The 24,677-nt window shown below is 57.8% G+C and overlaps 2 protein-coding genes across 2 annotated transcripts; both read left to right on the top strand.

The window, feature by feature from the left end:
• Nucleotides 1-804: 804 nt before the first annotated feature.
• Nucleotides 805-15,709, top strand: LOC138062421 (E3 ubiquitin-protein ligase Topors-like; the record flags this gene model as incomplete). Its single annotated transcript, XM_068920510.1, has 2 exons — nucleotides 805-1,759; nucleotides 15,630-15,709. Coding segments are annotated over 2 exons (1,035 nt in total), but the record flags the coding sequence as incomplete, so codon positions are not given.
• A 4,555-nt stretch (nucleotides 15,710-20,264) lies between these two features.
• LOC138062422 (E3 ubiquitin-protein ligase Topors-like) lies at nucleotides 20,265-24,239 on the top strand (the record flags this gene model as incomplete). The annotated part of the gene is made up of 2 exons (XM_068920511.1): nucleotides 20,265-21,219; nucleotides 24,169-24,239. Coding segments are annotated over 2 exons (1,026 nt in total), but the record flags the coding sequence as incomplete, so codon positions are not given.
• Between the last annotated feature and the right edge of the window lie 438 nt (nucleotides 24,240-24,677).

The following is a 24,677-nucleotide window of genomic DNA, read 5'->3' on the forward strand; positions in this document are numbered from 1 at the left end:
CTGCAGGGGTCTCCAGGAGTGCTGAGAGACCTCGTTGCCTCTTCCTCGGAGTGCACTTGCAGCTGTGGTGAGCTGCACTTGGAACTATGCTGCAGGCTGGGCTGTGCAAGGAAGCAGAGGTGGTCAGTGGGGTTTTGGGAAGTGCTGAGTCCCAAGCAGCAAGGGCATGCTTTTGAAGAGGGCAAGGAGAAAGGGCAGGGTGCCCAAGAATGGCAAGGATGCCCACGTTCCCCGGGGGCAGCATGTTGGTTCCTGAGCTTTCTGGCAGCTCCCAGTTCGTAAAGGAAGAGTTGCTCTGAGAACTGTCTGAATGCATGCTCCCCCAGCCTCCTGTGCTCTGCTGATGCGGCTGGTACTGGTGCAAAGAGGGACCTCTTCCTTTCCGGAGGAAGGAGGGAGGCAGATGTCGGCAATTCCTAGGCAGTTCCTGAGCCGGGACATTTTTCAATGTCTTTCCTTCCTCTCTTGCTGAGTTAGGAGGAGACTGACCCATGACACCTCCCTGTCATGGGAGGGCACCGAGGCCTTCCTGGGTGATAGGCACCAGTGCCTGTGTTCTTTCTTCTCATCCTGAAAGCAGCCTCGTGTGGGTTTCTGTGCCAATGGCTCTTCTGCACCGCTGCCTGCACCATAGTCCGCCCTCCACACTGCCCTCCGCAGTCTTCCCAGGAAGGGCAATGATCTCGGCCTCTCTTTCTGCAGCGGAGTGCAGCATCAGCAGCTGAGGCACCTGCAACGGATGGCAGCTCCTTACCCTCAGCTCCCCCCAGCCCTCTGCAGCAGACAACACCAAGACCTGCAGCTCCAGACGCTACGTGTCCCATCTGCCTGGACACCTTGGACAACGTGGCCTACATAAAACCTTGCTTCCATAAGTTTTGCTTTAGTTGTGTGTTCCGGTGGTCGAAAACAAAGGCCGAATGCCCGCTGTGCAAGCAGGCTTTCCGATCAATTCTGCACACAGTGGTGGCAGAAGATGACTACCAGGAGCATGTCATCAGGCCCCCCGAAGATGGTTCTGTTGCCAGCCATCAGCAACGGAGAGCTCCTCACCGCCCTGCCATCCGGAGGCGCCGTCACCCTGCAGCTCACCCGCAGCAGCCTTCCCCTTCTCCTCAGATGCGACCCTCTCCGCAGAACAGCAGCAGGCTGGAGGGGACCCGGAGGCACACCAGGCAGAGGCAGAGAGAGGGAGGGCTGCTGGAGCCACGCCAGAGGCTGTCCCCACAGAGGCAGGCCAGGGCTGACAGGAGACCTCAGGGGCATGCGGCAGCGACGGAGGAGGAGACGCTGAACTTCCGCCGCTCTCTGTACCGCACAGGGATGCGCGTGCAAAGGGCTCCCAATGGCGGCCACCCCCAGGACATCTCGGCAGACTTCTTCTGCCGCAGCCCGGCCAGCATTCAGAGACTGCTGCCCTGGCTGCAGCGGGAACTGAGAGTCCTCTTTGGAGTCCACCAGACATTGCTAACTGTCACGGAGCTCATTGTCCTGACAAACCTGAGGAGGTACGACCTGGACAGTCAGGCCTTTGCTGAGGACTTAGAGCTGCTTCTGCTGAGTCGCACCGAGCAGTTCCTCCACGAGCTCATCAGCTTTGCCCGCTGCTCGTGCAGCATGGAGACCTACGACCAGCAGGCCATGTATGGCTACCGTGCTCCCAGCCGGCACGAAGGAAGCCCCTCAGCCTCATTGAGCCTGGCAGCTGCTGCAGGGACGGCCCGGACTCCTGTGCCAGCCCAGAGCCCATCCCGAGCTAGTAGCCCTGGGCTCACGGAGCTTCCTGGCCCCTCGTACGCCATCCCCCACGAGCTTGCCGCAGCCACACAGTCTGCCCAGCAGCCGCGGCAAAGCTCTGATGATGGGGCAGCTCGAGCAGGAGGAGAAGCCTGGAGAGAGTTGCTGGCTCCTGCCGACCCCCAGGACAGTGACTCCTCGTCAGACAGTTGTGTCCTTGTAGGGTCCTGGAAGCCCTGGGCAGAGGGAAGCCCTGAATGCATTGTGCTCTCCTCAGACTCAGAGCACTCAGCCGCGGCAGAGGAAAAGGAAGCTGGGCAGAATGAGCAGCCGCTCCATGGGTCCAGCCGGAGCTGCAGCAAAGCCAGCGGGAGCTGCTTGCCCAGCTCCGCCATGCCGAAGGAAACTGGCTGGAGCTGCCGCAGCTGCTGCCCCACTGCCCCCAGGGAGGAGACAGAGCCCCGGCAGGGGCAGGTGGAGGATGTGGCTGGTTGCTCTGTGCAGGGCTGCAGCCAGATCCCCTTTGCTCCTGGCAGCGGCAGGCAATGCTCACCCGGGAGTCCCCGGCTGCCCAGAAAGAGGAGGGCAGGCAGCCCCGAGGCCTGTACCCAGCCCAGCAAGAGGCAGGCATGGCCTCAGCGTTAGGAAGGAGAGAGGAAGATGGCCAGGAAGCAGAGACGAGAGCAGCCAGAGAAGCCTGTGGCAATGGCGGCTAGGTAAGAAGACCGAAAGAAGTGGAAAACGGGCTGGACTGCTGCCCTCCAAGGGTTGTCTTCAGCGGTACAAGGTCTGGCAGTCAGCTGACTGTGAGTAGTGGCCTCCTTGGGAGAAGGTAGCAATGCTAGGGCAAAGACTGGTTCAGGTGTTCTTAATGAGGCGATGGAGGGCTCTCGGGGCAAGCTTGGAGTAGGAGTTGGACTAGACGCTGGCAGATGCAGGGCCCACACGGATGAGGAAGTCTGTCAGTCCCCCCAGCAGTTATTCTAGGAGATGGCTGTCTGAAAGCACCTTTGGCAGGACACTGCGGGGCCAGGTTTGTATAAAGACCAGTGCAATCCAGCTGGTTGCCGTGACAAATGCTGAGGAGAGTGAAGGGGTCCCTCGTGACTCACTTGCCTTCTGTCACCCTCTGCGCTCCCTTGGCAGGCAAGGAAGTGGTGGGTTTTCCGCACAGACCTGAGGTGCACCGAGCCCCTCTCCTTGTGTGTGTGTGGGCCTCCCACCAAAATGCCTGAGCTCCCCTGCAGCTGTTCCCCAAATGGCCCTGTCTGGGCTGGAGAACGGGGAGGCATAAAACTCCCCAGCATACACTTCTGGGGAGGAACCCTCTCAGCTTCCCCTCTGCTGGAAAAGTGGCTTGCCTCCGTGTTTCTGCTCCTTTCGCTCTCACCCCACCTGCTCTAGGGGCTTTTAATCTCCTTGCGTGCCTTACTTCTTCCCCTTTGCGTTGCTGGCGTGCAGTGCTAACCACGGTGTTGGAGCGGGTGCCACCTTCCAGGTAAGAAGCTGGCCCTGGGGTTTTTCACCAGTGCTGCTGCTGGCTAAGGAGCTCGTCACCTGAACGCACTTAAGGCACCTGGGATGTGAGCTGCTGGAGAGCTGCCAGAGCTCAGGATGCAAGAAGACTGGCTTGAATTGTCTAGCTCTCCTCAGCTTGGAGGCAGAGCTAGCCCTGCCAGGACATGGCTTCCAGGCTGACAACCCTGCTTTGAAGCTTCTTTGAAGCAGGAGCAAAATCATTTCTGGGAGGTGTGTCACATTCCGCATGTCCGATGGCTGCTGAGGACCGGGCTGCAGCAGTGGTGAGCGTAGCTGTGGCTGTGGGGGTTGGCAGGGCTGAGCAATGCAGCCTCTGGCCTCTCTCCCCAGGCCCCCTGCAATGAGGTGAGGAACTGCTCACTGAGGTGAGCCCATCTCCATGCTTGTGCCTCAGGGGGCATGTTATTCCCAGCTCACAGAGGCCTTCAGCTTTCCCACATGTTAACTTAGGAGTTAACATCTCTGCCTGAAAGCAAACCCTGGGACTGCAACCTTGGCTAGGTTTTGGTAGGAACAACGGGAACTCCCAGCTCGATACAAAGGGAGGCACTCCCAGCGCAGCACCCTAAGCCCAGGCTGACGGAGGCAGGCTCTCTTGTGCTCCTGCTTTCTGAGCCAGGGACTCTGGGGTCCTTGGCTGCACAAAGGCACAGCTCCAGCTGAAGTGGTGCCGGTTAGACTCGCCAACCCAGCAGCCACTGTGTGCTCCGGCTTCCCTAAAACACAGGCGGCATCTCCCCTTCCTCCTCTCGCAGCTCTTCCAGAGAACACTTGTGCGCAACTAGCTTTCAGGACTGGTCTCTGATGTCCTATGGCTCCCTGTCAGCGTGAGTCAGAGAGGATTTGGGGCAAACTCCCGTCCTCAGGCTTTTCCCTTAGCCAGCACCAGGCAACACCATGCCGAGATGAGATTTCCCTCACTTGTCTATCGAGATATATTTCTCTGGAGTCACGAGAGTGATAACAGGAGTGCAGTGAGAAATTAAATAATAACACAAGCTTGTTCTTCCAGGAAAAAAGTATTGCCTACTCACCCGCAGGATTCCGCAGAGGCGCCAAAACCTCGTCCAGCTGAGATGCTGGGGAAGCTTCACCTACAGGCACACCTGCAATCAGAGAGGAGATTTGCTTCCCTTCTATACCATGACATACGTCTTTTGAGCCAGCATCGGGATTACAGAGGGGGAAAAGAAACGCTTAAAAAGAGACAAAGCTTGTCCTTGCCAGCAAAAAAAGTCTGACTCCTTACCAGTGGCGTCCTGCAGAGGCTCCCTTACCTCTCCCAGCTGAGCAGCTGGGTACGCAGTGTCCACGGGCACATCGGTAAGCAGACACGGAGCAGCAGAACTGCGCTGGGCCGACAGTGAACACCCAGGGACTGGCTGAGGCCCAGAGGGGAGAAATGACCGTCCCCACACTTGCCTGCCTGCAGTGCGCTGGAGCTGGGAGAGAACCCAGGAGTTTGGACTCCCAGTCAGCCCTTCCCCTGCTCTACGCCAATGACCCCTGCCCTTCCGCTTCCCACACGTTCCGAGTCCCAGAGCACCTCGCCAGAGCAGGAGAGACTTCCAGTCTCTACCATTTCTCACTGCTGAGGACTTGCCTTTGCAATCTTGAGATCACGCCTAATTCAAGAAACTTTATTTTGAAGTGCCAAAATTCCTTCTGGAAACAACCACACAAAGCTCTGGAGCCCTCAGGACACATCAGCACATTAGCCCCACTGAGCTTCCTTTCTTTTGCTTGAACCAAAAGAACTAACTGCAGCGGCAGGTTATTCTTTCTTAGGCAAAGCTGCAGCACAAGCACCTCACCCGTGTTTCTCCCAGTGCCTTATAGGCAGCAGAGGGATGCTGAAGCAGGAGAATAAGGAGCTGGAGAATAAGTTCCATGTTTGCAGAGTGCTCTCCAGTGGCTCTCCCTCTCCCTGCCACGGGGCTCCTCAGCCCTTCTCTTCACCAGGGAAGCTCAGCTCAGGGGCTGTGTGGTGTCTCGTAAATGCTCGCCCATCTCTCACAGACTTTTCAGCACTCTTGCCGGCAACAAGGGACTCACTAGAACAGCAGAGGCGGCGCATCCACAGCAACAGCTCTACACCTCCCCCCTTCCCCACTCTTGGCACTGAATCGGGAAAGCATCCGAGTTCCTCTGCTCAACAGAGGCAAGGGCAGCCCCTCTCGCAACCTGGCCAAATGGTCCTTCCCAGAGACACGGCTGGCCGCAGGGGCACCTCCCTCCCAGGGCTCCCCTCCACCTCCACGGCACGATGGAGAACACAGCCTGCAAACGGATCCCACCGCTCCTGCCAAGGCTCTTTTGAGAATGTAGGGTAGTTACAGTGATAGGATGCTGTTAGGATAGCTAGCGTAGAGTTGGTTATCATAGTCTTAGCGTGTAGTTACTTACAGTATTCTTAGAGCAGTTGGAGTATCCTTAGGTCATTGTAATTTCTCTAAGGGTAGGAGACAGCTAGTCTGCCTGGCTATACTTAGGGCAGTTATTATAGTTATCATATAGTTACCATTAGCATTATTACTTATAGTTAGAGTTAGTTAGAGTTACTGTTCGTAGTTATCCTTAGGCCATAGTAATTCTTGCTGGAGGGTAGTTAATGTTAGAGGAGAGTATTAGGATGGTTTCAGATAGCTAGCCTGGCAGGAGGCTAGCTCCCCCACTCCCCACCAGCTGGGGCACAGCAAGCTCATGGGCTTGCACTTTAGGTGCAGTAGCTAACTCCTAAGAGAGGAACTGTCTGCACAGGCAGGACAAGAAGAAAAAAGCTTAATCCCTACGTTGCAGCCGATAGAGGAAAATCGGAGTGCTGGCTGCTTTTTGGAAGAAGGCGTCAGAAACATAATTAACACGAGAGTTCCTCAGCAGGAGGTGATCACAGTGTTACCCTCACAGGGCATGTCTCCCCACAGCTGCTGCGGCGTTGTTTCCCACACCATCTTCCTGCAGAAGGAAGACCCTTGACTCGCACCCGAAAAACATGCCACTGAAAAGGAATCCTAGGAGAAAGCAGCAGAAATACGCTTAAGCATCCCAGCTGCCAAGTCTTTCAGGTGACAAAGTTCATCTGAGGAACACCCCATACCTGCCACTTTGGGGGCAGCATGGTTTTGCCCACCCCCCTCCTGAATGGGGGCAAGACAGGACAACCCAGCAAAACCACATCGCCTTCACTAACAACAGCTTGCAAGCCCCTGAGGAAAAGCTGCCCCTCAAAACAACTCCTGTTTTAACAGGTCACAGGGTTAAACACCTTCCTCCCCTAAAGACATTACAAAGCCATTGGCTGCCGTCCCTTGCCCAAGAGGAACTGCACAGCTTCTGCTGGCAAGCAGGTATCAGAAATCCAGGCAGACAACACAGCTCTGCCCTGTGAGCTTCCAGCCCTGATCCCACCCACCAAACATGGGGGAGCTACAAACCCCCCCGGGCCCTGCCCCGGACACTTCACAGCTACAGAACTGCCCCACTTCTCTCATTTCGGCAAGGCATCTGTTACTGTTCAGGAGTTCCTCTCACCCGTGTGAAATGACACGGGTTTGTCTCTGGAGACACAATCTGCCTACTTGCCCAGAAAAAACCCACAGCCGCTTCCATTCAGTCACTGTGGAATTTCCAAATGAATGCAAAACAGAGGGAGAACTTTCCTCTCTCTCGGTTTCCCAGCCCACTTGCCCTCTCAGCTGGTACATCAAGAACAGGACGAGATGCCTGTGGGCTTTCTCTAAGAGCTTAGGCTCAGTAGTACAGATTAAGGCCTCATGAGGAGGAGGTCCAGTTCCCTTTTCCGGGCGGAACAACCCACTCCGGAACAGAGATGTCTTTGTAACGCCTCCTTTGTAGCGCCGCCTTCTGATGTCTTTGCGCCTTCCCTTCTTCCGGCAGAGAGTGGCTGCTTAAAACAAAACCAAAGCAAAAAAGCACCCCACTCATTCATCTCCCTGTTTTGGGCCAAAAGAGCTGCAGAAGGATCAAAGGACACCGAATGGCTGCGCAATAAAGCATCAGAGGATATTCACTGCAGGGGAAGTAAAGCATCTAGGGGGCCAAAACACCCAAACCTTAACTTTACATGCACAAATGACAGGCTGTGACCTAGTGGTTATTGGCCAGGGAGACCCAGCCAGTCAAGCAGAGCGCTCCATGAAAGCACGTGCTCCTTGCTTTGCCGAGGTCAAAAGGAGGAAAGCAAATGCAAGAAGAAAAGGGACAGAGAATCAGGCAAGGAACCGCATTAGGCCCTTCCACAGATTCACGGTGTGCCTGAGTGGGTGCCCCTCTGCAAGCACAAATACAGGAAAGGCCCTTGGGCTACTGCCTCTGGCAGGGGAAGCTCCCAGGCCACAGCCTGCTGGAAGAATGCTCGGAGGAAAAAAAAAGAAAACATCAGTATATAGTGCCCTCTTCTGATCCTCCTTCCTAGACAGCTGCTGTTCAACACTGCCCAAGAGAGTGCCAGTGTGAACCAACAGCTCGTTTGACCCAGTGGACCCCGCTGCTCCTGCTCTGGAAAGCTGTTGGTGTAATCGTCTTCCCCACCTCGGCATCAATGGCAAAGACATCTAAGGAAGCCAGGTTAGCTAGAGATTTGTGTTACGCCAGCTAACACATGCAGAAATGCTTGCTAACGCTGCAGAGCTGCAATAATTTGGAAGCTCTAACAGTGGGAGGTGCCAGGAGGAGAGTTACAAAGCTCTTGGAAGAACGCAATGCCCTCCGTGGACAGCACGCTTCCGCTTCAGCTGTCAGGCTGCTACTAGGAAGCCCCTCCCCGACAGTCTGCCCTCAGGTCAAAAGCCTAGCTTTACTGATTGCTCTCTAAAGGCAGTTCCTTTGTGCCAGGGGCCACCACGTACTTCACAGCAAAGCTTTGGCTCTGAATATACTGGGGAGTTGGCACAACCCAGGCATCCAAGACCCTGCAAGGAGGGCTCATGCTACGGCCTGACATAGGCTGGGAGCAGCACCATGAGGCTAAAGGGAGAGCAACCCATACGCCCCATCCTCAAGGACAAAAAGGATGAGGTCTGCTATCCTTGCAGGTTTTTAAGGAACTGCTTGTTAACACCACATAAGACCCAAGTGCTTTGGAATTAAGTAAATCCTTGCTCAGGAACCAAAACAACCAATAGGCATGGCAGGGATTGAACTGCCAAGCCGGAAGGTCCAAATACATCGGCTCACTCAAGCAGCCTTGGAAGCGGATGCAGCAGCAGCCGCACTGCTGAGGCTCTTGTGCATCCCGGTGCAATTCAGGGCATGCCCGCATCGTGACGGAGGAAGGATGAGCACTCTCACTGTCGGTTAGGTAACTGCCTTGCTCATAAGCATGTGAATTAATGAATCATCGAGTTAACAAATCAGTGAACTAGCTAATTAAGTAACTACAGAATTAATGACTTAGGCTAGTCTGCACAGAAAGGATTCACTCTTTCTTTGCTTTTGGGTTTTTTTTTCTTTTTTACCTAATAAGCTCATAAGACTAAAGTTGGTTTCACAAAGTACGCTGTCCTGTAAATTTGAGAGATCACAACGTGACACACAGATCCGCCTTTTCCTGGGAGAGACCTACAACCAACACTCAGGGTAGCCCATGCTCATTGTGCTTTAAAGGCACCCAAGCCAGTATGGTGATAAGAGACTCTGTACCTGACCAGATCATTTCGCAGTGGGCCCCAAGCATCACCACATTGATGTCTGCACTGACAGATGGGAAAGTGTTCGGAGAAAAACCACGAGTCAGCTTTCAAGCACCATTAGATGTATGGGGCTCTCAGGTTATGAGGGACAACGCAGACAGATTCCTCATACGCACTGGCTGAGTAGGAAGCGTCAACTCGGACAAAGAGGCCTTCTGACTATCATGTGAAAGTTGACGAGGACTGGAGCACGGCATCTGCTGGGGCTTTAACTGCAAGACTCCACACTGGACCAAGTTAGTCATTTTGCAAGAAGGGATGCTGCTCCTGCCTCACAAGCAGAGCTTGTCATTTTGTACCACCCAACAGCCTTTCCTCAGATTCCAGGATCTACCCCAAAATAATTACAAAACTCATAGCTTTGCATAACAATGGCACAGACATGTGAAAAAAGTACTTGTCAACTACCACGTAAATAACAAACAGTGAAAAGAGGAAAAAAACCCAGCTCATGGGGACAATAGCAAATGTGTGCACATGACATTCTGACAAACTGCTGGCTAGAGAAGAAAATTGTTTGCCAGCAATCCAATTACACCTGACCTCCCTGCAGGGGACGATTCAGGACACCTGCAACAGTTCCATGCCTTCAGCTTTCTAGAGAAGCTCCAGAGAAGACACGAACCTGATCTAAACAAGGGAACTTGGCTTGTCCCGAAAAGGTGCAATTTGCTTACTTGCTTTGGAAACTCTGCCATCATAAACAAACAAACAAAATACCATGCACACCCCCCCCAAACAAACAGTTACAAAGGGATTATTTAAGAGTCTTGCCTAAAGTCTGCATTAATTTAAGACCAGGGCACCCAAAGGTGCACACAGAATTTGTCACTCACCATTACTGCAAACAGCCAGAGACACTACAAAGGTCAGCCCGAGGAGAAGAGGGTTAAGTAACAATACCCACTCTTGACCAGAGAGACTGTTGTTCTGTCCTTCTTTACCAAACACTTGGTGCGTTAGAAGCTGTTTGATCACACAGGGCAAGACCCATTTTCTCCTCGTGATTCAGAAGGGAACAGGGGAGTCTTGGCTTTCCTAAAGCAGCCATAGCCAGGAAACACTGATGCACAGAAGGCAGAAGCAAGGAAACGTGAACCCCTGCTTAGCTAGCTCCATCTCCAGCAGCAATGCACACCTCGAGCAGAGGGTTTTGCTCTGTCTTTACCATTTGGGTTTAAGCAAGGGCCTGGGCGAAAGGAATTAAGGACATTTGTGTCGAGGAACATTGGAAACAAAGGGAAGAAAATGGGCCCTAACCTGTAAAGGGTTTGAAAAAGTTCTTGATGCAAAGGAGAGCAACGGGCTTGAGCTGGCTTCAACCCACGTATTCCTTCCTGGCGACTGGGGAGGCCCAGCGTTGTGACAGTGAGCCCATGATAGTAATGGGTAAAGGGGATCACATTGGTGTTGTGATGGAACTGTATAATGCAACTGCTAGAGTTTGTGAAGTGTACACTGGCATTGTGGTTTCAGACTGTTGCTGTATCGCTCTGCTAAATCAGACATCCCATGTAGCATCAAATACCTCGAAAGGAAACTGTTATGGGGATGGGAGCTCTCACAGCTCCAGGCCTTTCTGCCCCTGTCGCGCTACAACACTGGCTGAAAGCACCACTCCGTTTCCCCCGGAGGGTGGCAAACAGCTCCCGCGCCCAGCTCAGGTTTCGGGGGCCAGTTCCCTTCCAGCGACTCCCACAGGGGAGCCCAGCAGAGCGGGGCCCAGTGGCAGCAGCCTTTCCTGGCGGAGGCTCCGCTGGAGGACAACTCCCACTGCCCCGGGGCCGGCCTCACGCTGCTGGGGCGAGGGCAGGAGCCGGAGCCGCCCGCGAGGCCGCGTGTGGAGAGAGCAGAGAGCTCGGAGCTGTGACGTGCGGGTCTGCGGGGGACCGGCCTCGGGCGGCGGTGGGGAGGGCAGTGGCACCTGGCGCTGCAGGGCCCCGGGCCTGGGCTGCTGAAGAGAAGGAAGGGGAGGCCCAGGTAATGAGAAGCTCCTGTGTGTCTTCGGCCTTGCGGCTGAGGAAGTAAAAGGGGGTGATTGTGGTGGTGCTGATGAGGGGCCTGGAGGACATCCCCTGTCTGGAGATGGTCAGCAAGAGCATGCTGGTGCTGGCCAAAGTGGTGCATGAGCTGAAGGGCAAGGACCTGGGCTCCGCTTTCAGGGACACTGCCAAGTGCAAAGACCATGGCGGGGCACGGTGGCCCTCACGAGTCCACAACGTCTGCTCGATTCACACGCCGTCTCCAGGCTCGGACGCCTTTGCCTGCTCAACACCCTGGGACAAGACAACCCCGGGCCTTGGAAAGTACACCGAGTACACCAAAGGAAGGAAACCCTGAACCCCCTCCCCCCCCCAACAACCACCTCAAATCACCCCCTGCCCACAAAGGCCACCATGTGAAAAGACTCTGGGGCTCCAAGGGCCTCTCTCTGCGTGCGCACAAAGCACACTCGACCACACCAAAGTGGTCTCCGAGGACGTCTTATTCAGCGGGCACCCAGCAGGCTCCACGAGGCCGAGACCTACGGAGACGCGGGGCTGGGCGACGGCTGTCAGGAAGGCAGCAGCCCCTCACTCCACAGGCTCAGGGTCTCTCCCAGCACGTACACCAGGTGAGCATAGCTCTGCTCGGGTAGCAGCCACAGCAGCAGCCGGTAGAGGAACTTCTGGTCATACTGGGAAGCGTAGAGCACCACGGCGCCCAGCACGAAGCCGACGACCAGCTCCAGGCAGATGAAGAGCGTGCAGAGTCTCCTGGGGCACAGCGCAGGCATGGGAGAGGGCGCAGGGCAGGTGCATCCCAACCCTCTCCTGCCCTGCACCCACCGCTGGGCCACGTGGGCCCCTTCAGCCAGCCCCACCGTCTGCGCCCCCACCCCCCAACACACACTGCTCGTCGCTCCCTGGTGGAGGGTTGCAGAAGAGCCGCCAGGAGCCCAGAAAGAAGAAAGCTTGGCGCAAGGAATGCGCTGCCGGGGCGTGATTCCCAGCTGCAAAGCCCACAGCCAGTGAGCAGGACCCGCCAGGCCGCAGCCCGCTCGCTGCACAGCAGCCCACACGTGAGCCGCAGGGCATCAGGGACCCCAGGGGCAACTCACTGCAGCCACGTAGCCATGCCGCATCTCTTTGCCAGCTCCTGCCTCTCCTGCAGGCCAACACAGAGCGGGGACACTTGTGGGACCCACACGGGGCTGCATGGCGCCCCTCTCCCCAGCAAGACCCTGCCAGCTCCTGCAGGCTTTGGCGCTGCCTCTCCCCCTTACCAGCTTCGCTTCCAGCAGCTCCGGCAGCACAGACCCCTCCACCTCGGGCTCCTGCTCCATCTGCTGCTTGCTGCAGGCAACAGAGCTTGCTTGGGCGAGCGCTGACCTCCATGGCCGCTGGGGCTGCCCGTCGCAACATACTGCTGCCCCACAGCAGCCATCGGGGTCTCCTGTCCCGCCACATGCTGCACAGAGCCCCTGCATCCCCTCCCCGAGGCCGGCACTGGCGTCCTCTGGCCCTCCAGCTGCAGCACAGAGCTGCTGCATGCGCCTGTGGGGAGAGGTGTCCCCGGTGCCCACTCACTAGGCATTTTCCAGCTCCAGCTCCTCCACTTCCTCTCGAAGTGGCCTCAGTTCAGCCCGCAGCACCTGGCAGACAGAAGGGGCCCGGTCCACGTGCCTGCTGCAGCCTCCTCCAAAGCCCCCGGCCAGTGGGCGCCCACCACCCTCTGCCCTCGCCCCTTTGGCACTACCTTTGCCCGCTTCTCCTGCTCACGCAGCTGCTGCTTCAGCTGGGCCGAGCGCTGCTGCTCCTGCAACTCACAGGGCACACAATGCAATGCCACCAGTGGAGCTGGCAGCTGGGCAGCCCCCTCCGCCTCCAGCCCCAGGGCTCGGCCCCCTCGCAACTGCCCCGCCCCAGGGCCCCGGGAGGGCTGGCCACAGACAAGGCCAGCCAAAGGGGAGTCACGGCCCCTGGGGCTAGTGCCCTCCCCAGGCCCACTGCTGGCCAAGGCTGAGGGGTGCACCGATGCCAGCACTGGCACCCCACCAGCACTGGCACCCCACTGCTGCCAGCGCAGCTCTCCCTCTCCCCTGTACCTCGTCGAGCTCCTGCAGCCTCATGCGCCTCTCCTCCTTGGCTGCCTGCAAGCGCTCCTGCGGCAGAGGAGAGGAAGAGGAGCACTCAGCAGGGCACGGGCTCTCTCCTGTGAGATCTGCTCCTGGCAGCGGGTCCCAGGCCCTCCGCCCTCCCGGCTGCCCTCGGCCCCCAGCTCCCACTCTGCCACTGTCCCTCGCACGCGCCTCCCCTCTGTACCCAGCTCTGCAGGCACCAGCGGGCAGCCAGAGGCCCCTGGCTCCGCTCACCTCCAGCTGGGGCAGCAGCTCCTCCATCACCTGCAGCTCCTGCTGGCTGCTGCAGCACCGCTGCCTGAGGGCACAGTTCTCCCGCGCCAGCTCCTGGGCAGCAGCCTGCAGCTCCTGCTTCTCCTCCTGCTGCATGGGGAAGGGGGCAGAGCAGGGCTTCAGAGCCAAGCAGAGGGGGCACAGAGCAGGCCTTCAGCGGGGGCACCACCAGCCCCGCGCACCAAGGCCACTCCACGCCTACCAGGCACCGCAGCAGCTCCTTGCAATGGCCCCTCTCCTCCTTGCTTTCATTCAGCTGCTCCAGCAGCCTGCTGTGCTCGGCCAGCAGCCCTTCCAGCTCCTCCGCCCCTCTCCTGCGCCTCTGCTGCCTGCAGCAACGGGGTGCCATCACACCACACGCACCGGCACAGGCCCTCCCACCTGCCTGCCCTTCCTCCGCCAACCTCCGCACACCTCCCCAGCCTCCTGCATTCCCGCGCCCAGCCACGTCGCGATCACCCCACCTGGCCACCTGCTTGGTCAGGCGGGCGTTTGTGCCCTGCAGCGCCTCATAGTCCTTCTCCAGCGCCTCCAGGAGATTCAGCAGCTCCTGCTTCTGCGCCTGTACCCGCTGCAGGGCCAGCTTCACATCCGCCACCTCCATGGCTTGGGCTGTGCGCTGGGAGGCAGCACGGTGTGAGGGGGCTACAGCCCGTGTGCTCGGGCACACAGGGACGCTCACGTGGTCACTACCCTTCCCGGCATATACACACATAAACACTCGCGCACACTTACAGACCCATATTGCGTGTGCTCCAAACGATGTCCTCGTGCACAGCTGGAAGCAGCCACCCTGCTCCCCCACAGTCCACGTGTGCCAGGCACACATGTACAGCCCTGGCCCACGGGCAGGCACACTCGGGCTGTGGCGCTGGCAGTTCCCCGAGTCCCACCGCCCCCACCGCCCGGCCCGACCCGGTCCAGCCCGTGCTGGACGTCCCCCACGCAGCTCACCTCCACTCTGCAAGCACGCCCCGTGGGAGCCCAGCCGCCTCTGCCAGGCAGGGCACGAGGAGGCACAGGCAGCGGTGCCTCTGGCGAGCGGTACCAAGGTCTGCTGCCAGCCCCAGAGCACGAGCCCAGCACCAGCCCCAAAAGCCTTGCTCGACCCCCCGCGCCTCACACCCGAGCTTGGCACGAGTCTGACCACCAGGCAGCTGGGCGAGACTCTGCAGCCGCCCGAGGCAATGCAGCAGCGCTGCGCTGTCACAAGAGGTTGGGGCCGTCACAAAGGGCCGTCACAAAGGGCCCCCGAGAGCGCTGGCCAGGGGTGGCCAGTGCCCCCCGGCAGGCACCCGCCTCTTGTGCTCCCCCAGCCTCCTCCCCGGGCACGGAGGCCTAAAGCCCAGGGCTGGAGATGGGAGGAGAAAGCCCTGGGGAAGCCCTTCATCCCCACAGCCTCTGCTGCAAGATGCCAGCTGGCCTGGCCCAAAAGGGCTCTGCGCTAGAGCCCAACCACTGGGGACCCTGTGGCAGCAGGGGCAGACAGGCAGACGCCTTTCCCAATGCATGGCAGACTCATTTCCCGCCATGGGGATGGTGGCCTTGCTTGGCCCACAGCTCCCAAGCCGTTCCTCTGAAACAGAGGCCAGCCTCCAGTCCCCTTTGCACGGAGAGCAAGCCAGCTTTCTGTGCAACAGTTGTGGCCAGTCACTCCCTGTGTCCTCTGAGCCGGCCTGCCTTGTTGGGGTCTAGCGGTCAGTGGCACAGGGCGCCGGCAGGAGCCAGCAGGGCAGCAGGGACAGGCGTCGCACCTGGAGCCCACACGTTGCCCAGAGCACAGCCCGGTAGGGGCATGCTTAGACTCATGTCATGGCTCTTCACTAATGGGCGGGTATCAGATCTACTGGCAGAATGATGAACACTAACAGAAGCGCAGATCTACTAGCAGAATTGCTAACAAGGCCATCTCAAGTACAAGGAGATCCCATAGGGGCCCCTGCACTGTGTGCTTCCCAGGGAGATAGCTTGGAGTGGGCCATAGCTGATGCATCGCATGGCGGGTATGCTGCCTCTCTCTCACATCTTGCATGCAGATCAGAGACACTGCAGGTTCAGTTCTCGGACGTGCTCCCCAACCAACAGCATACCGAGAAAGAGCACGCCAACACCCACTCCCCCTATCAGCTAGCTGAGAGAGAGGAGCTTCCCGCTGATGCCAGCTACCCACAGCTATTGTCTCGCGGGAAGCTCAGGGGCTGTGCTCCAGCGGGCAGACCCCTCACGCGCTATAATCACCCTTTTCGCAGTGTTGTCCTGGAGCGATCAGTCCAGCCTTGTTGATCCGCTGCGCTTTGGGCCTGGGAATCTGCGGGGGACAGATCACTAAGCCTCAGGGAGACAAGCTGTGCCTGTGCTGTTTGGCAGCCACCCTTAGTTTTCATGCTTAACGCCCGAGCTCTCCTTCCTCCTAGCCGTAAGCTTATTGAAGCCAGCCTGGACACCAGTTTGTCCACAGCACAGGCTCAGGTGACAGGTATTTTTTTGCAGTAAGCGGTCATTCCTGCGAGAGCCTACTGTGACTGACCAACAACGCCTACAATGGGAGAAGGCTCAGAGGGCAAGGTGCCCCATGAATCGCAAGGACAGTGTAGGATGCAGCTCACTAACCGCAGCTGTTGCACACAGACCTGACCAGCGTTGTGACGCTGAGCGTGTCTGAGACTGGAAATGGCAACCACATTGGTATTGTGATTGGTATTGTGCTTGAACTGTCTAGCTAGATGTTGTTCACACTTGTACTGTGATACACTTGAATTGTGCTCTCAGGGCATTGCTGAATCATTGTGCTAAATCAACACCCCCTGTAACATCAGATTCCCTCAAAAGAAACTTTTGAGGCCTGTGAGGGTGACGGAGCACTGGCAGAGGTTGCCCGGAGAGCTTGTGGAGTCTCCTTCGCTGGAGATTTTCAAAACCGGCCTGGACGCGGTCCTGGGCAACATGCTCTAGAGGACCCGGCTTGAGCAGGGGGGTTGGACTAGATGATCTCCAGAGGTCCCTTCCAGGCTTGGCCATTGCGTGCTTCTGTGTGATTCTGTGAACCTGACAGCCACTGCAGGCAAGGCTGACACTGATTATCACACGGCCAGCTGATGCTCTGGCAGGGTTTGGGTCTCATAGTTGCTCTATCAGAGCAAGCAGGCGCTTGCACGCGTCTTGGCCCACCGCTGTCCCTTCAGAAGTTCAAAGGTGTTGGTGTGTGCAGGGCGGATTCCCCTCCTCCCTCCCTCCCTCCCTCCACCTCCACTGATTACAGTGGGAGCTTAGACAAGGAGCTGGCATGCAGACAGCCATTTTGTGCTCACCAAAACTGGGGACAGGGGAATCCCCCCTCCTGAGAGTGTGTGGAGTGCACGGGATGGAACGGAATCCCGCTTCATGCCAGGGCCTTCTCAATGTATTGTTTACCTCCTCTAAATCAGTCCCTGAAGCATGAGGAAAGTAACTCCCTTCTTGGCCCTGTCTAGGAGTCCTGTCTTCTCATGAGATGGGAATAGGGCCTTCTAGCGGGACATTTCCGGCTGTAAGGGTGAGAGCAGCAAAGCAACAACCGTGTGCTTGCAAGGAGGAATAAGCGAGCGAGAAGTCTGTTTCTCTGTGTGTCAGCTAAGGGCAGGCTGGTGTGTCCTGGGGGCAGCAGGAGCTGCCTGAGGAGCCGCAGGGCAGGGACTCTGGCGCTGTCCTGGAGGGAGGCGCTGGCACGAGGGAGCTGCAGGCCGTCTGGGGGCAGGGAATCTCCTTGACACAAGAACAAGGGGCACAGAGTGTCACTGTCCTCTGCTTCCTTGTGTCCCTGGGGCCAGGGACAGTTTGGAAGCTGACGAGGCAGCTGACACCCTGCCCCTACCCACCCCTTCCCCCGTGCTGCTGTGCTTTCAAGGGGGCTTGGGCTGTGGTGTGAGTGCTACTGTGCCGCAGAAACACGGGCCTCGACCCCTCGCTGCAGCCCCCACTGCCCTCCTGCCCCTGCCCTGCCGCCCTGCCGTCCTCCCCACGCTGCCCTGCCTCCTGACTCCTCTCCCCACACCGCAGGGCCCGGCAGTGCAGCAGGCGCAGGCACAGCCCCGCAGCTGCTGCCTGGTCCCCGGCCCTCCCCGCCTCCCTCCACACCAGGGCTCCAGCCCCAGCCAGGCAGCAGGTCCGGCCTCTCCCCCCAGCTCCTGGCCTGGCTCCTCCCGCACTCCCACCCCCTGGCAGGGAGCTGGAGCTGCCCTGGTCCTGGGCAACTGGCCAGCACCAGGGCTGGCATAGGGCCCGGGTGGACAGGCAGTGCGGGGGGGCAGTGGGGCAGGGCGAGCAGCCTCCCTCAGGGCCCCACGGCTGGGCCAGGAGGGATGAGGCCATGCGGCCAGCTGGGCTCCAGCTGCTGCTTTGATGTCAGCTCCATGGAGGGACCGTTGGGGTTTGCTCCCTTTGCAGGGGAATGGCTGGAGGCGGAGACCTTGCCGGGGCCTGGCCCAGACCGGGGCAGTGCGCTACTGATCAAATTGAAGGACGCAGCCCCCTTTTCCTCCACCAAAATGATCCACAGACTATTAGGGCACGTGCGTTTAATCCACAGTACTCCTTATGGGACCGAAGGCAAAAGAAATGTGCTGTCCGTTCTTCTAGGTGAAAAAACGACGTTGGTTTGTGTCGCCATCTTTGCCCTTCTAGCTTCCAGGACTGTTAAAACAGCAGTGAATTTTGTGGTGGGAACAAAATTGAGAAAGGGTTTGTTGAAACGGCTTAAGAGAAAACCTGAAACAATTTCTGATTTTGTTACCTATAGGCCACAAAGATTATGTTACTCTTTTGCTATTCCCGAGGGGAAGGCATTTACAGCCACAGCTGAAAAGTGAGCTTAGGTTGTCCCAGTTGGGTCAGTCATTTTTCTCAACTGCTATTGTTTCTCTGTCTCTACTGCTGGGAGGCAACTCTCTGGACCGACTGAACTCAGTTATGCCTCTAGGATCTTTGGCTTGAGCCGGCATGAGGTGCTGCCATGCTGTGGTGGCAGAAAGAAATGCTAGAGAGGCTGTGGAGTCTCCCTCACTGGAGGTATTCAAAACCCAACAGGGCCCAGCCCTGAGCAACCTGCTCTAGCTGACCCTGACCATCTCCAGAGGTCCCTTCCACCCTCCGCCATTCCGTGGTTCCGTGACCCTGCAGTTGTTGATATTCAACTCTCAGAACAAGCCTGAGTTCTACCGGACGGAGGTGACGCCGCACTGCAAGCTCAAAAGCTTCCTGGTCTTGGGAGGTGCACAGACAGTGTATTCAGAGTGAGCAAGCAGGTAGATCTTCCTTTAAAAAGCAGAACCACTCAGAATTCACTGAGCTCAAGGGGAGGTCCTTGCCACCTCCCTCTGGTCTGCAGGAAACACATCTGGCTGCCCTTAGACAGTTCTCGGCCGTCCTGGATATCCCACCTCAGCTATTCATGCCTCAGCTAGGCATTACCTCCCCCCACTCCCCAGGAGCCCTCTCCTCCAGGCTTCTCCTCCTTCTTCCTAAGTGCTGGCTAATTCCACAGATTCATGCCTTGCTTCTGCCTCCCTTTATGGTACCTACGATGACTTCTCTGAAGTTCTGGGGCCGCCTTTATACAGCCGCAGTTACCAAGCCACGTGCAGGATTTTCCCCTAACTGCAGCCTGTTCCCTTTACAGCCACATACAGTCGTGTGCTCTACAGGCCCTCAAGCTGACAGCGCGCCAGAGAGAGCGCACCTGAACCCTTGGAGGAGGTGAGGCACGTTTGGCTCCCCCACCCGCACGGCCCCCAGCAGAGGAGCCCATGGAGGTAGGTGCCACCCACCCTCGCCCCTCACCCCACGAGCGGCAACACAGGCAGAGGGAAGGGGCTTGCTCTTCTTGCGCTGAGAGGGGCCATCGCACTGCCGCCAACGCCAAAAGGTTCGTCACCTCTCCACCAATCCTTTGAAAAGGGTGAGGGTCAGAGCTGCCAGGGGCAGGGCAGGGCTTGTGGACTTCTGCTGCAATTTGGCTGGGCGGCAGGGCACATACTCCTGCTGGGCTCACTTGGCTGACAGGCATGCTGTGCATCTGTGGCCAGTGCCGTGTGTGTAGCAAGAGGCTGCAGGGGTCTCCAGGAGTGCTGAGAGACCTCGTTGCCTCTTCCTCGGAGTGCACTTGCAGCTGTGGTGAGCTGCACTTGGAACTATGCTGCAGGCTGGGCTGTGCAAGGAAGCAGAGGTGGTCAGTGGGGTTTTGGGAAGTGCTGAGTCCCAAGCAGCAAGGGCATGCTTTTGAAGAGGGCAAGGAGAAAGGGCAGGGTGCCCAAGAATGGCAAGGATGCCCACGTTCCCCGGGGGCAGCATGTTGGTTCCTGAGCTTTCTGGCAGCTCCCAGTTCGTAAAGGAAGAGTTGCTCTGAGAACTGTCTGAATGCATGCTCCCCCAGCCTCCTGTGCTCTGCTGATGCGGCTGGTACTGGTGCAAAGAGGGACCTCTTCCTTTCCGGAGGAAGGAGGGAGGCAGATGTCGGCAATTCCTAGGCAGTTCCTGAGCCGGGACATTTTTCAATGTCTTTCCTTCCTCTCTTGCTGAGTTAGGAGGAGACTGACCCATGACACCTCCCTGTCATGGGAGGGCACCGAGGCCTTCCTGGGTGATAGGCACCAGTGCCTGTGTTCTTTCTTCTCATCCTGAAAGCAGCCTCGTGTGGGTTTCTGTGCCAATGGCTCTTCTGCACCGCTGCCTGCACCATAGTCCGCCCTCCACACTGCCCTCCGCAGTCTTCCCAGGAAGGGCAATGATCTCGGCCTCTCTTTCTGCAGCGGAGTGCAGCATCAGCAGCTGAGGCACCTGCAACGGATGGCAGCTCCTTACCCTCAGCTCCCCCCAGCCCTCTGCAGCAGACAACACCAAGACCTGCAGCTCCAGACGCTACGTGTCCCATCTGCCTGGACACCTTGGACAACATGGCCTACATAAAACCTTGCTTCCATAAGTTTTGCTTTAGTTGTGTGTTCCGGTGGTCGAAAACAAAGGCCGAATGCCCGCTGTGCAAGCAGGCTTTCCGATCAATTCTGCACACAGTGGTGGCAGAAGATGACTACCAGGAGCATGTCATCAGGCCCCCCGAAGATGGTTCTGTTGCCAGCCATCAGCAACGGAGAGCTCCTCACCGCCCTGCCATCCGGAGGCGCCGTCACCCTGCAGCTCACCCGCAGCAGCCTTCCCCTTCTCCTCAGATGCGACCCTCTCCGCAGAACAGCAGCAGGCTGGAGGGAACCCGGAGGCACACCAGGCAGAGGCAGAGAGAGGGAGGGCTGCTGGAGCCACGCCAGAGGCTGTCCCCACAGAGGCAGGCCAGGGCTGACAGGAGACCTCAGGGGCATGCGGCAGCGACGGAGGAGGAGACGCTGAACTTCCGCCGCTCTCTGTACCGCACAGGGATGCGCGTGCAAAGGGCTCCCGATGGCGGCCACCCCCAGGACATCTCGGCAGACTTCTTCTGCCGCAGCCCGGCCAGCATTCAGAGACTGCTGCCCTGGCTGCAGCGGGAACTGAGAGTCCTCTTTGGAGTCCACCAGACATTGCTAACTGTCACGGAGCTCATTGTCCTGACAAACCTGAGGAGGTACGACCTGGACAGTCAGGCCTTTGCTGAGGACTTAGAGCTGCTTCTGCTGAGTCGCACCGAGCAGTTCCTCCACGAGCTCATCAGCTTTGCCCGCTGCTCGTGCAGCATGGAGACCTACGACCAGCAGGCCATGTATGGCTACCGTGCTCCCAGCTGGCACGAAGGAAGCCCCTCAGCCTCATTGAGCCTGGCAGCTGCTGCAGGGACGGCCCGGACTCCTGTGCCAGCCCAGAGCCCATCCCGAGCTAGTAGCCCTGGGCTCACGGAGCTTCCTGGCCCCTCGTACGCCATCCCCCACGAGCTTGCCGCAGCCACACAGTCTGCCCAGCAGCCGCGGCGAAGCTCTGATGATGGGGCAGCTCGAGCAGGAGGAGAAGCCTGGAGAGAGTTGCTGGCTCCTGCCGACCCCCAGGACAGTGACTCCTCGTCAGACAGTTGTGTCCTTGTAGGGTCCTGGAAGCCCTGGGCAGAGGGAAGCCCTGAATGCATTGTGCTCTCCTCAGACTCAGAGCACTCAGCCGCGGCAGAGGAAAAGGAAGCTGGGCAGAATGAGCAGCCGCTCCATGGGTCCAGCCGGAGCTGCAGCAAAGCCAGCGGGAGCTGCTTGCCCAGCTCCGCCATGCCGAAGGAAACTGGCTGGAGCTGCCGCGGCTGCTGCCCCACTGCCCCCAGGGAGGAGACAGAGCCCCGGCAGGGGCAGGTGGAGGATGTGGCTGGTTGCTCTGTGCAGGGCTGCAGCCAGATCCCCTTTGCTCCTGGCAGCGGCAGGCAATGCTCACCCGGGAGTCCCCGGCTGCCCAGAAAGAGGAGGGCAGGCAGCCCCGAGGCCTGTACCCAGCCCAGCAAGAGGCAGGCATGGCCTCAGCGTTAGGAAGGAGAGAGGAAGATGGCCAGGAAGCAGAGACGAGAGCAGCCAGAGAAGCCTGTGGCAATGGCGGCTAGGTAAGAAGACCGAAAGAAGTGGAAAACGGGCTGGACTGCTGCCCTCCAAGGGTTGTCTTCAGCGGTACAAGGTCTGGCAGTCAGCTGACTGTGAGTAGTGGCCTCCTTGGGAGAAGGTAGCAATGCTAGGGCAAAGACTGGTTCAGGTGTTCTTAATGAGGCGATGGAGGGCTCTCGGGGCAAGCTTGGAGTAGGAGTTGGACTAGACGCTGGCAGATGCAGGGCCCACACGGATGAGGAAGTCTGTCAGTCCCCCCAGCAGTTATTCTAGGAGATGGCTGTCTGAAAGCACCTTTGGCAGGACACTGCGGGGCCAGGTTTGTATAAAGACCAGTGCAATCCAGCTGGTTGCCGTGACAAATGCTGAGGAGAGTGAAGGGGTCCCTCGTGACTCACTTGCCTTCTGTCACCCTCTGCTCTCCCTTGGCAGGCAAGGAAGTGGTGGGTTTTCCGCACAGACCTGAGGTGCACCGAGCCCCTCTCCTTGTGTGTGTGTGGGCCTCCCACCAAAATGCCTGAGCTCCCCTGCAGCTGTTCCCCAAATGGCCCTGTCTGGGCTGGAGAACGGGGAGGCATAAAACTCCCCAGCATACACTTCTGGGGAGGAACCCTCTCAGCTTCCCCTCTGCTGGAAAAGTGGCTTGCCTCCGTGTTTCTGCTCCTTTCGCTCTCACCCCACCTGCTCTAGGGGCTTTTAATCTCCTTGCGTGCCTTACTTCTTCCCCTTTGCGTTGCTGGCGTGCAGTGCTAACCACGGTGTTGGAGCGGGTGCCACCTTCCAGGTAAGAAGCTGGCCCTGGGGTTTTTCACCAGTGCTGCTGCTGGCTAAGGAGCTCGTCACCTGAACGCACTTAAGGCACCTGGGATGTGAGCTGCTGGAGAGCTGCCAGAGCTCAGGATGCAAGAAGACTGGCTTGAATTGTCTAGCTCTCCTCAGCTTGGAGGCAGAGCTAGCCCTGCCAGGACATGGCTTCCAGGCTGACAACCCTGCTTTGAAGCTTCTTTGAAGCAGGAGCAAAATCATTTCTGGGAGGTGTGTCACATTCCGCATGTCCGATGGCTGCTGAGGACCGGGCTGCAGCAGTGGTGAGCGTAGCTGTGGCTGTGGGGGTTGGCAGGGCTGAGCAATGCAGCCTCTGGCCTCTCTCCCCAGGCCCCCTGCAATGAGGTGAGGAACTGCTCACTGAGGTGAGCCCATCTCCATGCTTGTGCCTCAGGGGGCATGTTATTCCCAGCTCACAGAGGCCTTCAGCTTTCCCACATGTTAACTTAGGAGTTAACATCTCTGCCTGAAAGCAAACCCTGGGACTGCAACCTTGGCTAGGTTTTGGTAGGAACAACGGGAACTCCCAGCTCGATACAAAGGGAGGCACTCCCAGCGCAGCACCCTAAGCCCAGGCTGACGGAGGCAGGCTCTCTTGTGCTCCTGCTTTCTGAGCCAGGGACTCTGGGGTCCTTGGCTGCACAAAGGCACAGCTCCAGCTGAAGTGGTGCCGGTTAGACTCGCCAACCCAGCAGCCACTGTGTGCTCCGGCTTCCCTAAAACACAGGCGGCATCTCCCCTTCCTCCTCTCGCAGCTCTTCCAGAGAACACTTGTGCGCAACTAGCTTTCAGGACTGGTCTCTGATGTCCTATGGCTCCCTGTCAGCGTGAGTCAGAGAGGATTTGGGGCAAACTCCCGTCCTCAGGCTTTTCCCTTAGCCAGCACCAGGCAACACCATGCCGAGATGAGATTTCCCTCACTTGTCTATCGAGATATATTTCTCTGGAGTCACGAGAGTGATAACAGGAGTGCAGTGAGAAATTAAATAATAACACAAGCTTGTTCTTCCAGGAAAAAAGTATTGCCTACTCACCCGCAGGATTCCGCAGAGGCGCCAAAACCTCGTCCAGCTGAGATGCTGGGGAAGCTTCACCTACAGGCACACCTGCAATCAGAGAGGAGATTTGCTTCCCTTCTATACCATGACATACGTCTTTTGAGCCAGCATCGGGATTACAGAGGGGGAAAAGAAACGCTTAAAAAGAGACAAAGCTTGTCCTTGCCAGCAAAAAAAGTCTGACTCCTTACCAGTGGCGTCCTGCAGAGGCTCCCTTACCTCTCCCAGCTGAGCAGCTGGGTACGCAGTGTCCACGGGCACATCGGTAAGCAGACACGGAGCAGCAGAACTGCGCTGGGCCGACAGTGAACACCCAGGGACTGGCTGAGGCCCAGAGGGGAGAAATGACCGTCCCCACACTTGCCTGCCTGCAGTGCGCTGGAGCTGGGAGAGAACCCAGGAGTTTGGACTCCCAGTCAGCCCTTCCCCTGCTCTACGCCAATGACCCCTGCCTTTCCGCTTCCCACACGTTCCGAGTCCCAGAGCACCTCGCCAGAGCAGGAGAGACTTCCAGTCTCTACCATTTCTCACTGCTGAGGACTTGCCTTTGCAATCTTGAGATCACGCCTAATTCAAGAAACTTTATTTTGAAGTGCCAAAATTCCTTCTGGAAACAACCACACAAAGCTCTGGAGCCCTCAGGACACATCAGCACATTAGCCCCACTGAGCTTCCTTTCTTTTGCTTGAACCAAAAGAACTAACTGCAGCGGCAGGTTATTCTTTCTTAGGCAAAGCTGCAGCACAAGCACCTCACCCGTGTTTCTCCCAGTGCCTTATAGGCAGCAGAGGGATGCTGAAGCAGGAGAATAAGGAGCTGGAGAATAAGTTCCATGTTTGCAGAGTGCTCTCCAGTGGCTCTCCCTCTCCCTGCCACGGGGCTC

Source organism: Struthio camelus, chromosome 27, assembly GCF_040807025.1.
Source record: "Struthio camelus isolate bStrCam1 chromosome 27, bStrCam1.hap1, whole genome shotgun sequence".
Lineage (NCBI taxonomy): Eukaryota > Metazoa > Chordata > Aves > Struthioniformes > Struthionidae > Struthio > Struthio camelus.